The following is a 14,883-nucleotide window of genomic DNA, read 5'->3' on the forward strand; positions in this document are numbered from 1 at the left end:
TCACAAAGTAAGAATGTAAATAAAAATCAAAAATCAAATAAAAGTCTGTGTTCTCACATTTGTCTTATATAAAATGATTTTTCATAATTTTTTGCAATTAAATAATACTTCTTTTTGTGTTATTCTGAAAGTAATTCATCATCTTAGTAAATGAATCAGGGAAACATTTGTATGCAATTTTTATTATTTTTATTTTATTTTGTTGAATACTATTAATAAACTATGAATAACATATAATAATATGTTTACACTGTGGAAGAAAAGAGGAGTGAACCCCGGATAGGACTATCACAGGGCTGACATATAGAGACGTACATTGACAAACAAACATTCACACTTAGATCTATGGGCATTTTAGAGTCACCAATGACAGACATGCATGTCTTTGGACTTTGGGAGGAAGCCACACAAGCACAGGAAAATGTGCACCGAAACAAACTAATGACATTCTTCCTGTGGGGCAACAGCACTGACCTGCTCAGATGTAGAGTTGCAGGTTCCAATCTCACTGTGTACGGTGTCAGTAGTAAACTGCTGTCTTCTTTGCTGCTGATGAGAGACCTTGGAATTTCAGGCATTAGGACCACATTGGACTGCGTTGTATCTTTAGGTGGTGTCATTTTTTTTTAATTAAGGGAGAAACTGGAGCACCCAGAGAAAACCCAAATACGCAGACATGATGAGATCCAAAAATCTGAGACCACTCTATGATCTCAGGCCACACTGATTGTCTCTCTTTATTCGATAACATCTACTCTCTGACATAGTAACTTTGAGAACATCCTTGAAAAGAATCTACAGGCCCGATTGAAAAATTTACGCTTGGTTTTAACTTCCACAAATCCCTCAGTCTCAACCCCTTTGTCTTTGTTGTCCCCTTCCCCATCAACATTTTGACAAATATCTGAGGTAGAGGTTGCCTTGGTAATGGTTTGTGGCTTCACAACAGTCTTTGGTCTTTTCTCTTTGTTAGTAGACACTTTTGCAGCTTTATCATGGTTGTTGGTCTCGTTGGCTTTATCATCACGTGATGGCAAATGAGAACTGAGGTTTGCATCAGCAGGAGAGTGTTTTGTGAAGATGAACGCGTGTTCCAGTGCTTGGATGGGACTAAGTCTTTCTTCAGGTTCTACGTGCAGCATCTGTTTAAGGAAGCTTAAAAAGACATCTGTGTCCTTAGGGATCTCTGCCACTGCAGAGCGCAATGTCACAATGTCATTAAAACTGGTAACCCTGTCTAAAGCACCCATAGGGTGATTGGTTTTGGTGCCTTTAACAGACTTGCAACAGCTCAGTCCACACACTTTTTTCAGCGTCCAGAAAGACCACCTACGCCCTTGAGAATGGTTGAAATGGTCAATGGTGTGAATTCCATTATTCAGCATCTTAGCACTGGGCTGACCCTGCACCTTAGTGATGACTCTCATTACCTCACGTTCACAGTGTAACGGATACAGATCCTGGCCGAGGTACATGTAAGCCAAAACACAACCGAGACCCCAAATGTCTATGGCCTCATCTACTTGGAGGCCAAGAATGACTTCAGGGGCTCTGTAGCCAATGGCCTGAACGACGGTGCCAGGCAGTACTTTAGAGACTGCAACCGTTGTGCCGAAATCAACCAGTTTCACCTTCAATGGATTCAACTGATGATTAACCAACATTATTTTATTTGGCTTGATGTCTGCATGTGCCAAACCAATGTCTTTGAGGGCATTCAGAGCCACCAACATCTGTTGGGTGATCACTCGAATTTGAGACAGCTGCAGTGGCTTTCTTCTTAATTTCCTTTCAATTAAATCTTTTATACTCATGTCTAGCATTTCAAATGCCAAACAAATGTGTCCCTTGTGGTGAAAATGCTCAGTAAACCTGACCAGGTTGTTCTTGTCATAGTCAAGTTTCCTGAGTTTTTTTAGCACCCTCACCTCTCTTTTACCAGCCAAAGTGCCTTTCTTCACAATCTTCATGGCCATCTTCTCTTTTGTATCTAATCTTGTGCATTGGGCTAATTTTCCAAATTTCCCCTCACACCGGAATGACTCAATTAGGTATGCACCTACTTTCCCAGAAATAATGTCATTTGTTTGTATAGGAAATGTTTGGTGTTTAGAGTCTTGACTAACAGAGCTATGTAACTTTGCCCTAGTTACACCAATTGTTTTTTTAACAGTGGCTGGGTCATCTGCTGGAGTTCCAGACTTGGAGATGACTTTTGTGACTTTGTCAAGTCTACTGGTGTTTGGTGATTTGTCATCAGTTGTGTTTTCCTCATCTGTGATTAAGGTGTTCTGGCAGGGAGTATATGTAAATTTACAGCTTGAAACTTTGGTAAATGTCTTCAAGCGCTGGGATTTATCAGGTGATGCTGTGAGGTGACATTTTTTCATTGTTGAAGGGGCTGTGAAGGTACTGGGCTCAGTATTTGTGTCATTCAGCAAGGGGGGGTTAATGAATTTGTGCTTTAGAGCTTCCTTGGGAGTGATTCTCTGTTTAGGATCTACATGCAGCATCTGTTTGAGAAGGCTTAAAAAATTTTTGGTGTCTTCATACTCATACGTGCTATCCACGTCACAAGGGTGAAACTTTTGCAGCTCCTCCAGTCTTTTGAGCGTGTGAAAGGAGCCCATGTACACTTCAGCCCTGGGGCTTTTATTTGAGCAACATCTAAGAGGGCACTCTCTCTTTAGCTTCCATTGATAAGGGGGGTAGATATCTTTGTAGAAAAAGCAACTTGTATTAGTGGCAGCATCCAGCAAATGATTACCAGGCTGACCCAGTACCCGTATGATCACTTTCAATGCCTCATATTGGCAGTGCAATGGAATAGGGTCCCAGCCAACATACAAGAAAGCCAAAACACAGCCTAGACTCCACATGTCCACAGCCACACCCAGCGGAAGGCCCAGGATGACTTCAGGGGCCCTGTAGCCAATTATCTGTATTATTGTGCCAGTGTGCATTCTGGAGAGAGGCAAGGCCATACCAAAGTCAATTAGCTTCACCTTGAAGGAGTGCAGGTTTTGATCCACCAACATAATGTTGTCAGGCTTGATGTCTGCATGCACCACACCTGTTTTCTTGAGGGCGTACAGAGCCATCAGCAACTGCTGTGCAATCATTCGAATACTAGGCAGACGTAATGGCTTTAAGCTTATCCTCTCTATGAAGCTTTCAACGCTTATATGCAGCATTTCAAATACCAAACAAATATGTCCGTTGTGTTCAAAATGCTCGATAAGCTTGATCAAGTTGTACTTGTCATGGTCTACATTCTTGAGTCGCTGAAGCATGACTAGCTCTCTTTTACCAGCCCAGGACTCATCTTTCCTCACAATTTTTACAGCCATCTTCTCTTTTGTGTCTAATCTTAGGCACTGTGCCACTTGCCCAAATGCACCTTTCCCTACAATCTTTTGTACTAGGTACCTATTTTGTCCACCAGAGAGAACATCATATTTTTCTAACTGAAGGTGCTTGTCAACATTTCGACGAGCAGCACGAATGAAAGTTTTCTTTTTATTCACAGTTTCTTCAGCAACAACAGTGTCATTTAAGTCAGTGTGCCCTGATGGTCTCTTGTTAGCAGGGCCTCTGTCTGCTGTGCTGCAGCCTTTGTCCGGGTCAGATGTGACTGAATTTATACTTATAACTTCGCTGGATGTCACAAACCTCTTGAATTTAACTGACAGTTCCTCGTGCTGGCATTTTTTTTTCGTCAAACGGGCCGCTGTCACGTAATGGTTTGCATCCTTGGAAAAGTGTCTCATGGTGATGAATCGGTGTCCCAGTGCTCTGCTGGGGGTGATTCTTTGTGCTGCATCTGCATTCAGCATCCGTTTGAGGAGGCTGAAAAAGGCCTGCGTGTCCTCCTGGGCAGTGGGACTGTCCTCCTCAGGGAAAGTCCTAGCAATGTTGTTAAAACTGTCGCAGTTCTCAAAAGCACCCATTGAGCTGTCGGGTGTGTCTGTATTGGTGCAGCAGGGGAACTCACACTCTGCTTTCAGCATCCATGAAGAACCAGTGGAGTTTGTGATTTTAGTGAAAAAGTTTCTCATGTAAATGGCGTCATTCAGCATCTCATCTTCAAACTGACCCTGCATCTGGGTGATGATTTTCAAAATTTCCAGTTGACAGTGTGATGGAAATGGGTCCTGATTATAATATAGAAATGCTAAAACGCAGCCAAGACTCCACATGTCTATAGCCTCGTTCCATGGAAGGCCTAAAATAACTTCAGGGGCCCTGTAGCAGACCTTCTGAAAAATATAGCCAGGGCGTATTTTGGAGGTATGAATAGCCGTCCCGAAATCTATCAGTTTGACCTTGAAGGGCTTCTGCTTGTGATTGACCAACATGATATTGTTGGGCCTGATGTCTGCATGTACCAGCCCTATGCTTTTGAGGGCATTCAAAGACACCAGCATCTGCTGTGCAATTACTCGAATCTCAGACAGAGACAGCGGCCCCTCCTTCTCTAAAAAGTCATGAAGGGTTATGTCCAGCAGTTCGAATGTCATACAGAAATGTCCCTTGTGGTTAAAATGATCAATAAACCTGACCAAGTTGTTCTTATTTGGGTCAAGCTTCTTGAGTCTACGAAGATTGGCCACCTCTTTTTTTCCAGCCCAGCCCTCCTGGCTCCTCAAAACTTTCAAAGCAGTCTTCTCCTTGTTTTCCAGGTTTAGGCACTTGAGCACTTGGCCATATGTTCCTCCACCGCAGACACCCTTGATGAGGTACTCACCTACTTCAGCAGTTAGAACATCAAATTTTTGGAACTCAAGGTGGCTGTTCTTAAATTCAACAGGGGAAGGTGAAATTGAGTTTTTCATCGTAGCTGGTTTCTCTTCAGTTTTTCCGTTGTAGTTTAGTCCTTCCTTTGACGTCATTTCAAAATTCCACGAGTAGTTTTCTGTGCCAATACAAAGTCCTCCGAAGGGGGAATTCCAAATCCTTGTTAAAGTGAGGGGTTGTTCACTACACGCCGGTAATAAAGTTTCCTTGGTAAATCTGTAGTACTGTTAAAGGAAGCTGCTTTAGTCCTTCTCTCCATATATAAACATTCTGAGAGGATCCTGATGACATCGCAAAGATGCCTTTGAAGTTTAGACTGACAATTCTTTGAAGTTGTGACATCACACACTGTGTGCAAACTGACCACTCAGACACTCGACATTGGAAATGCCAAATAATTGTTAAAAAAAAAAAAAAAAAAAAAAAAGTGTCAGCCTCACATGTATACAATAAAATTTGAATGACATTAAATTAATTCTTTTGAGTTGTTTGTACATGTTTGTACATGGTAACAATAAAGGTGCCTATATTCCATACTAGAGTTGCCATAAACAGTCATTTTGACCACTTTATGATCATGACAAATACCTAACTGAGATATGTATGTATTATTGTGTTACAGAATATTTTAAAAGCACAAAAGAAGACCTTAATGTACATTTTTACAGGCTCAAATATACATTTATTAATTTTGATATCATTGCATATACTACTCCTAAATAACAACTAAAAACCTCTTGTCTGAATATGATTATACTATTTGTGCAGTCATAACAAAAATTCAAAGAACTTTGAAGTGAGATCATCTTAAACAAGAAAAATATAGAGAATGTTGTAAAAACCATGAGATAATTACATAACAGTGATTTTATATTAACTAATTACATCAATAGCTTGCTTGACTATTTGAACCTCACTGACTTAACAGCCTGACTGTTATTTTACAGAAATTTAAAAATACTGATGATACATACATTTCTTTTTCCTATTTTAAAGACAAATTACTGTATATTTATACAGTATTTTTAAATTACGTACACGTATGTAAATTGAAACCAATTATCTGTCTTTAAATATGTAGCTCATTATTACAAAGGCCAATGTCTATCACAACAATTTAACGTTGTTCTCTGTAATTTCAAAGCACAGACACTCCCCAACAGTTCGTAAGTTGTTTTTGTTTTAACCTTTGCAGCATGGTGTGGTAAATGGGCAAGAATCAACACACAACGAAACAAAAGAGAACTGGAATATGGACAAATAGGAAGGTCACGAAAGTGAAGTTAGTTAAGTATATATCCTGGAAAAAAAAAGACAGGAAAACATTTACTCTATTATTTTTGTGACATTGTTGAAATTCATGCAAATTATTTCAAATGAAATAATGTTCTAGATGGATAAAGAAACGGCATTCTGTAAGAAAAAGAAAATAAAATCAAATAGTTTGTTTACTGTGCACTCAGACATGGTTAGGTCAAAGCCTAATCGTACTGTAACAGGGCATCGTGCCGTCCATCTTGATATTTGTTGATTGCATCGTTTGTTACCAGCTTGTCAGTTCGTGATGGAGATGTTAGTAATGGTGTTCATTAAGTTTTTGACCAAAGGTTAGAGACATGTAGCCCGTAAAGGCTCCTTAGCACTGGACGTATATGTTTATACTGCTTCATTAACGTGTGTTCGGCTGAAAAGCTAACACAATTACTACACTGGTCATGATGGCATTCAAATGTCGGAGTAACTGATTATACTTAGTGTTGCTAGTAAACATTCATAGTGTCAGATTGTTTAAAGCTCAAATGAACTCAGAATGAGAAGAAAATTAGTCAATAACTGTTTTGTCCAAACGTGATCAGTCAGACAGAGAGGACCAGGAAACACGACGAGCTAAAGTCCCCCTATCAGCTCAAATTTGTTAATTTTTTCTATCAAGTGCACACTTTGGTTAAATAGTAAGTTGTTTAAATTGACCGACAAAATTGGTCTTAAGTCAACGGGAAAGAATTTCCCCATAATTTTAAGAGGACATTTCAAGACAGTAATGTGCCTGTATGTGCAGTGTGTACAGATGATCTTCAGATGTTTGATATTTAGTCACGTGAAATGTTCGAATGGAGCCACAAAAGGTCATGTGCATGCTTTGTTGCTACAGATCATTAAAATAGCATTTATTTAAACTTATGATAGGAAACATTTCGTCATCCTTCTTATGGAATTTCTTTTTTCTCCAGATGCACCAAGGACCCAGCTGATTACCGGCAATTTCAATGTTGATTTTTCTTTATTGGCTACCTTGCTCTGTCGCTTCTGGCATTGATTCATTGACCTTTATGGTATGTTTTCATTTTACTTATTAAAACACTTTATAATTGGGTTTCTGACATTAGAAAATAATTACATGTTTGTTGTCAGAACCATATGGAGACTCTCTGCAGAGACTGAGTAAAACAAGATAAAACAGAATTTGAAATGCAAACTAAAAAAAAAACGACCACAACCTCTTCAGCTCTGCAGCACCAAATCATGACCTCATTATAGCAACCCTCACAGGCAAGACAGACCAATAGACACCAATAGACAATTCATCCCAAGGGACTCTGAATAAATTGTAAATTTGCATAAAAAAAAAGAATAAAAAGATGTTCTGTCCAATAGTGGTATACATTTTATTAGTAGAGATTCTGACCTCACTTTAATTTGAAGAGTGAAAATCACATAGCTTGGTATTAACACAAATACTGTAAGTTGAAGGGACCCTGTGAAGGACTGTTGACCTGTCAGGGGTGAACCCCACCCTCGCCCAACGTGAGCTAGGATTGGCTCCAACACCTTCCATGACCTACAAACAGATGAGCTGTAGAGGATGAATGAATGTAAGTGGAGGTTTGAGATGATTTGAGTTTTTTAACTCTATCTTCCAAAATAAAAGGTTTACTTTAAGATATTGAGCATGTGTAAATACTTCACAAACTGACAATTTTAATCTTTGGAAAAATCTTGTTTTTTTTTTTTTTTAATGCAAAAATCACTTTGTTGAAGGTGTTTGATCGTAACAATTTAGGAAAAATTGTTATGATCAAAAACTTAAATAAATTTTAGTAAAACATCTGTTCTTCCTACTTGGGTAACTGAAATGTATATTTGAAAAAGCTATATTGACATCTGTTCGGGAGTGTTTGGGGGCACGTGCCACCTGAGTTCAAACAGCAGCTGTTCGGTGATCTGGAAACAGCCCCATCAACACAGCCAAACATGAACTTCCCCACCATCATCGACCACTAACAACCTGAGCCTTCGTTACTGCATTCTTCCATCACAGTTACATGTAGTCAAACACAATACAAGATGTGCAACAGCCTCATCAGCATACACTGCCATAGCAGAGAGATAACCGTGCTGACAGAGGAAGCCAAGTATCCAGAGCTATTTTCGAAGCCTTGCTTGTTTCCCTGGCAGCTTGATGTCTGTAGATATGGATTAGTAACAGTAAATGTGATATTTGAAACACAGCTTGAGGGGAACTGGCAATTATTCAGTAAAGGTTAGTCATTATTTAGATTCTAGTGTCCTTACATGACTAGTGGGATTGGAGTGGTAAAAGAAACGGAGCAAAGCTTCCATCTGGTGGTTAGAAGTTGTAAGTAAAATGCAACAGTGGATCAAGAGTCACTGAAATTTTCTTCTGTGCTGGAGGTAGCCCACGATGGAAAGTCCATGTCAACCACTCCTTACTGTGGCTTGTGTGCTCTGCAGATACGTGCTGAAGCTATGATCAAGATTTATAATTTAATAATAGATGTGGATTTTTGTACGTGAAACTGGATCACTATCATTCTCATATACCTATAAATACATTCTCTAAACCTTCTGAATCCACATTGCAATATTGCAAGGTTTTTTCAGGTTGTTTGTGACTTTTCTATCCATTTCCTCTGCATAATGGACTACTCAAATTTCCTCTCTACAAAATTGAGTAAATTGAAGCCAAGACACAGGACTGGACAACACAGGAACATCATGTACTGAGTAGATAGGGTGTTTTTCTTGAAATGTAATTGTATTACTGCTAAAACTGCAGCAGTGGGGACAATTTGGAAAATGAGGCAGCTGTAGATCATAGCTGTGACAAAAAAACAAGATTACTTCTCCTGTACAACAAAGCTGTAACAACCACAGCGCTTTTGGAGCCAGGGTTTCAGATAATAGAATTAATCTCAGAAATGCCAGAATTGTTTCATCTTTTCCAATGACTCCTGCCCTTCTGTTATCATACAAGTTGTATAACACACTGCAAGACGCAGCACAGAAGATGGTAGTCAGGGCCCTCTGTGGACCCAGAACAACTGTTCAGTGGGCCAAAGGCACACCAGGGATTTGGATTTGTTTCAATTATATTCAGTTACAGAGGAAATTCACAAACATTAAGCTCTGCAGTGTTAAAAAAATATATGAGCGATTTTAGACTTGGATGCAAGCCAGGACTTGATCCCCCCCAGCTGGGTCACCTGGAGGAGGGGTTATGATGTTGAAAGACCCCCAATGGGTCCAGGAACATCACTGAAGATGCATCTTGAAAGCAGACAGCTTGTTACAGCACAGAACCGGTGCCACCTTTCTGCTAATGACTACATTCATGTTCCTCCTAATTGGAATTAAAGGCATGACATTGAGTTGTACAAATATTTGTATAGTCTGTGCGCTGTTCATCTTTTTCTTATTCACACTTCAGAGGCAGGAACAGAGAATTTATATGTCCTGCAGTAATTTCTGGGTGCTGCTCTTTCCTGTTTTCATTGCATGAAATATGGAATTTAATTAGAATAAATTTAAACTGATGAAGTAAAGAAGGAGTAAAACGTTTTAGCCTCGAAAATAATGCTGGACAGTCACAGTTTCAGTTGTTTAAGTGAAAGTCGGGTGTATTATCTCTATCATATTCAATGAAGCCTATCCTTTCAGTGGCTGCAGCATGACCAACACGAGGCAGAGTCTTTATTGGAAAAGCACTCATCAATATCAAACAGTTGCACTCTACTTTTAGACCAGGGAGTGAAAGTGGAGAAAAAAGGTGCGGCACACTGAACCTGCTGTTCAGCCTCCTCATATCACATCTCATCAGCCTGTCGAGTCACTGGCCCATAAAACTGTCTCCAGTGTGACATGCTGTCATCACATCACACCCTAATTTTCTTGAACAACACCTTACATTCCTTGCAAAGCATAACCACAGGGCAATGGTGAATTAGGCCACAGGGGATGCCTCCAATTCTCATCACTCATTAAATCACCACTACGTTTTCAACTTCACCATGCCAGCCCAAGCAGTGAAGAAGCTTTCCATCACCAGCAGTGTTGTTTTGTCCCGACTGAATACAGCTCACAACTAAGTAGTACATGGCAAGTGTGTGTACCTTCTCTGCCTATGAGCATTGACATGTTTTCACAGTATGTGAATTAGATACTGGATGTAGGGATGTGTTGAATTCTAGTAATTACGAAGAGTGTGTGAGTGTGCGTCTGTCAGGCTGTCTTCCCTGTATGGTTCCAAGTGCACACAGAATGCAGAATGACTCCCTAAGCTCCCTCTGTCTCCCTGTGGGCCCTCCAGACGTTAGAAAATGAGCAGATCGAGCCAGGCTGCCTCTGTCTGTGGGTCCGGACTGGTTAACAAGCAGCAGAATGAACGCCAGCCAGTTAAATTGTATGTAACTTTTTAGTTCGCACTAATAGTGTGACCTTTATTGATTTCTTGTCTCCCCCTTCAGCTTGGCAAAACACTAATGGCATTGGTCAATAAAGAACCATGAAGTGGAAGTTCTCAATACCCCTCCCCCTGTGTTGGCCGCGTCCCTAAAAATAGCCTCTCAACCTCCTTCAGAGGTGGGTGAGCCAGTGCCATGACAGCTTAGTGCTCTTATTCAATATCAGCTGCACTGTTTGTTTCCTCACTGCAGATGTAAGCAGGCTAACATGCTGAGCCATCCGCCAAACACATCTACTTCGACCCCTGTCCCTGCCAGCTCCCATTCAGATGGCCAATCACATCGAGTGAGTACCCTGCCTCCTTTAATCAATGCATTTATAACACGATGAACTGGGCATCAAATAACACAGTGGCTTAGGCGCACAAACAGCAGTTTCAGCATCTGTATCATACTCTGCACTCTGGGACCGACCTCTTGACAGAATCGCATTCACATTTCAATTGAACAAATACACATTAAAAAATGCTTGTGTCTGTGTCGCTACCACCCACTGTTTTATTGACTGGTAATGTCAATGTGTCGCCCTGCATGCTCATGTCTTTCCCACTACACTTGCACTTATTGAACTTTGCAGAAGAAATATTATGAGCACAGCTCAATAGAGCTGAAATTATCCCCACTTCCCTTCCACAGAAAACAACCATCTGCTCTGAACAACTTGTCAATGCTGAACTTTGTTGACCAATGTGTTTTCACTGCAAACCAGGGCCCTCTGATTGTGAGCCCTTTCCTCTCTTTGCAGGTTCACCACAGAATGCAGAGCAGCAGCAGAGGCAGCAGATAACCCGGCTCTCTTACAGCCATGTAGCTAAACGTAAGTCAAAGTCCTGGGAGGGGACTCCTGCGGTGCTGCTTCTCCACAGCAGGAGAAGCAGCAGCCATATCGATTCACCTTGCAGCCTCAAGCCTGCTGTCACAGACAGTATATAAATTTATTTAATCCACTGTTAAATGGACTGCAATTAGAAAACTGTCCAGCAGATGTGTTTTAGCCGAAGGGTGTTTTGTGGCCAAGTTGTAAGTCAAACTGCACGGTAGTTTTGTCAGCATTCTCATTTCACTTTTTTATTTAGATGATGGATTTGGCTCTGAGTGCTGAAAAGGCAAATGATACAAATAAACCCTCTCCTGGGGGATTAGCCTCCTTGCTATTTGGAAATTACTTTCAGTAAGTCTCCTAATTGTGGTTAATATTTGCTGGTTCTTTGACTCAACTAATGAATGGCAGCTGATTATAATACCACCAGCCTTCTAAAAAAGTGCTCTTGTTGCTCAACATGATCACCAAGTAGCGTTTACCTTCTGTCATTTAATGTCGGAGCGGTACATGCTGGCTTTTGTTTACTTTTAACATAACGTTGGACTGTTTTATAATTCAAAGCTTCGAGGCAATTTAAATGAATGAAATGCATAGACAGTCTCTTGAATACAGACCCTCTTTCCAACAAATGCCTTGTTCCAATTACCTTGGCAACAGAGCAAAAAATAAAAAGGAAGATTTGTGTCATATTCCAGGTGGGTGAGCAAGGACCCTGTATTGATTACTGTACTTTCAAAAATATCTAAAGTAGAGAAAGTGTGACATCAGACAGTGTAAAAATTCCACTATTCTTTTGAGTATTGATTGCTGAAATAGTCGAGCTGTCGTTTTCAGATAATGTCCTGTGTAATTATTTTACTGGGTTTTATCCTCAATGAATATTTTTGCCTAAAAGTGGTTTATGGAGAATATCAATGTTTCTTTAATATGAGTTAAGTTCATTCTATACAGTGTATCCCTCTAAGTTACAAGATTAATAGTTTGATGCAGATTCACTTTACATGGTCATAGTAAAAACTTTCCAGTTAAACTGAGGGATTTAACCCTTTAATGTCCTCACTAAGAAAAAGACTATAGAAACATTATTTCCTCGGGGCAATAATAAGGACAAAATTAAAAAACAGTTTTTAAAATATAGGCCTCTACCAAACAATTGAGATGACACTTCGTGGTAAATGTATTAAAATACATTCAAATATCAAAATGTGCTCTACCAAACGGTTGAGCAGGACATTGAAAGGTTAACTGGGAAGTTCACCTAAAACTGGGCTCCGACTCAGCATTCAGTGTTTCTGCTCTGGAAATGGTATGATTAGAGGTTTGATAACTCAGAGGGGCAATCTTACAAAAGTCTGGAACTTTAGAAGAACACTTGAGTCATGTTGTATTCAAGTATAAATCAAGTGTTTCCCCACTTCAGATCACAGTAAATGTAAATGTTCTTCGTGTGTCTGTTCTGGTCTTGTTGCTTCAGTTTTATCCAACCTCTTTGGTAGTTTTGTCTCTTTTCTCATTTTACTGGCTGCATATAAGACTTAACACATCCCACGTGACTTACACTAAAACACAATTGCAACAAATACATCAGAGGTTTGAAATGGCCTGGTATGACTTGTTTACTTTCATTTATACTCAGTGCGCTTTTTCACGGATACAAATTCATTTAAACATGTCAACGCTGCAAAAATACAGATGTGAGGAACAAAATCAACAATGGACTTGGAAGCTGAGACCAGATAAGCAATTGAAAGTGTCATTGGTGACACATTCACTTTTCCTGCTGTAACAGATCAAAATGTGTGACTACATTATAAAAGTAAAAGTCCAATCAGTAATTGTGTTTTCCAGAAGCTGGAGTCTGTCTGACAGAAGGGACACTGGGTGGCGCTGCAGAGCGTCTAATATCGCTCCTGTGCGTCTATTCCGCCTATCATCCCCCTTTTCTGCTTTGTGCTGTGTGTGCGTGTGTGTTGTGTGTCGGATAGAAAGTCAGCCTGGTTTCCAGCTGAGTGCTTGCTCTCTCACAGTGTGTGTGTGTGTGTGTGTGTGTGTGTGTGTGTTGTCATTATTATCCACTCTGCTCCCAGCTCAGAATGGCCAGATTCACTCAGACTGAAACAAGAAGGCAGCACCATCCACAGCAGCCCCAGCCCGCTCACTCCAGCCTGGTTTTCACCGGACCGGGGGCACCGCCGACCCAACCACCACTACTACTGATCCCACATCAGCACCAGTACCCTCAGATCACATTCCCGAAACCCATGAACGGGTCAGAACCCATTTCAATTCATCCGGAGAGCGGCAACATGAAAGACCAAGATGCCATTAAGCTGTTTATCGGGCAGATACCTCGGAACTTGGAAGAAAAAGACCTGAAGCCCCTGTTTGAACAGTTTGGGAAAATCCACGAACTGACAGTTCTCAAGGACCGATACACCGGCATGCACAAAGGTAACGGCTGAATGACTGCTTATTATTCCCTGTGCCGTGAAGGGATGTGTTTTAAACTCAGGCCTGCCTCCGAAAACGCGGATGTATGTCAATAATAAAAAAAAAAAAAATGTTATCCAGCTTAATCCAGAAATGATCAGTCTGGCTATCAGCCCAGTAATATCAATTAGTATCATCATGTGAATCATTTCTCACAAATATTCATCTAACATCCATCAGCTTTGGCATTTTGACCCAGTTCCGCTTGTTGTGTGTCTTATTTTAAGTTCTGTCATTTTTAAGACTGCCACAGCATTTCCGAGCCTTTTCTATTCCCATCTCGGTAATTCCACTTTTTTTTTTTTTTTTGTTACACGGTCATTCAAAATGGGAGATTTACAAATGCCACGGTCCAACTGCGGATCGGGAATGATCCGGTGACATTCTGTGTTGTGTGTTTGGTTTTTATTTGATTGCAACTGAGGAGGATTTTGTAAACGCGCTCCAAAGTGGGGCAGAGGCGCTCCGAGAGGATGCATTTTTAAAGAGCCTTTCGTTTGCCAGTCCCATCTCTTGAGGAGGGGACGGCATCATTTATTCATCCATATGCTTTCTTTAACGTCGGGCTGGGTACAAACCCGACACGGCCCAATCAGTTCAGTACCACAGTGTCTCCAAAGGGCGCAGGGACTGTCACAAGATGACGGACGTCGGCACGCAGAGTGGCCCCTGATGCTGCGCTGCTTCTGCTGAGATGGAAGACAGAGGGAGGCAGAGAGGGCGTAAATCCAGCCGACAACTTCCACCTTCCATAATGAAGTTGGCTATCAAGGATATATGGCGATAGAGATCACAGAGGCTGGGTGGGAAAAACCACCCACCCCCCCTCCTCCAACCTCACAGTGTAGACGTCATCATCATCATCACCATCATCATCATCATCATCATTCATCACTGCTACAGTTGCAACCAACTTTCATTTCGTTAATTACTTCCACATTGAGGGCTGTAGGTTGGTTAAGAGTCAGGACTGTTCCATGATGATACAGTCCGTCACCAGCTGGCCACCAT

At 40.8% G+C, this 14,883-nt stretch overlaps 1 protein-coding gene across 28 annotated transcripts in view; it reads left to right on the forward strand.

Annotated features, from left to right (window-relative positions):
* The first annotated feature begins 13,688 nt into the window (after positions 1-13,688).
* Positions 13,689-14,883, forward strand: part of celf5a (cugbp, Elav-like family member 5a) — a 169,413-nt gene continuing 168,218 nt past the window's right edge. For all 28 annotated transcript variants that reach the window (XM_029500990.1, XM_029500989.1, XM_029501009.1 and 25 more), the window contains exon 1: positions 13,689-13,833. In XM_029500990.1, coding sequence (XP_029356850.1) covers positions 13,689-13,833 — 145 coding nt within the window. The remainder of the gene's footprint in view (positions 13,834-14,883) is intronic.

The sequence above is a fragment of the Echeneis naucrates genome, chromosome 4, assembly GCF_900963305.1.
Source record: "Echeneis naucrates chromosome 4, fEcheNa1.1, whole genome shotgun sequence".
Taxonomy (NCBI): Eukaryota; Metazoa; Chordata; class Actinopteri; order Carangiformes; family Echeneidae; genus Echeneis; species Echeneis naucrates.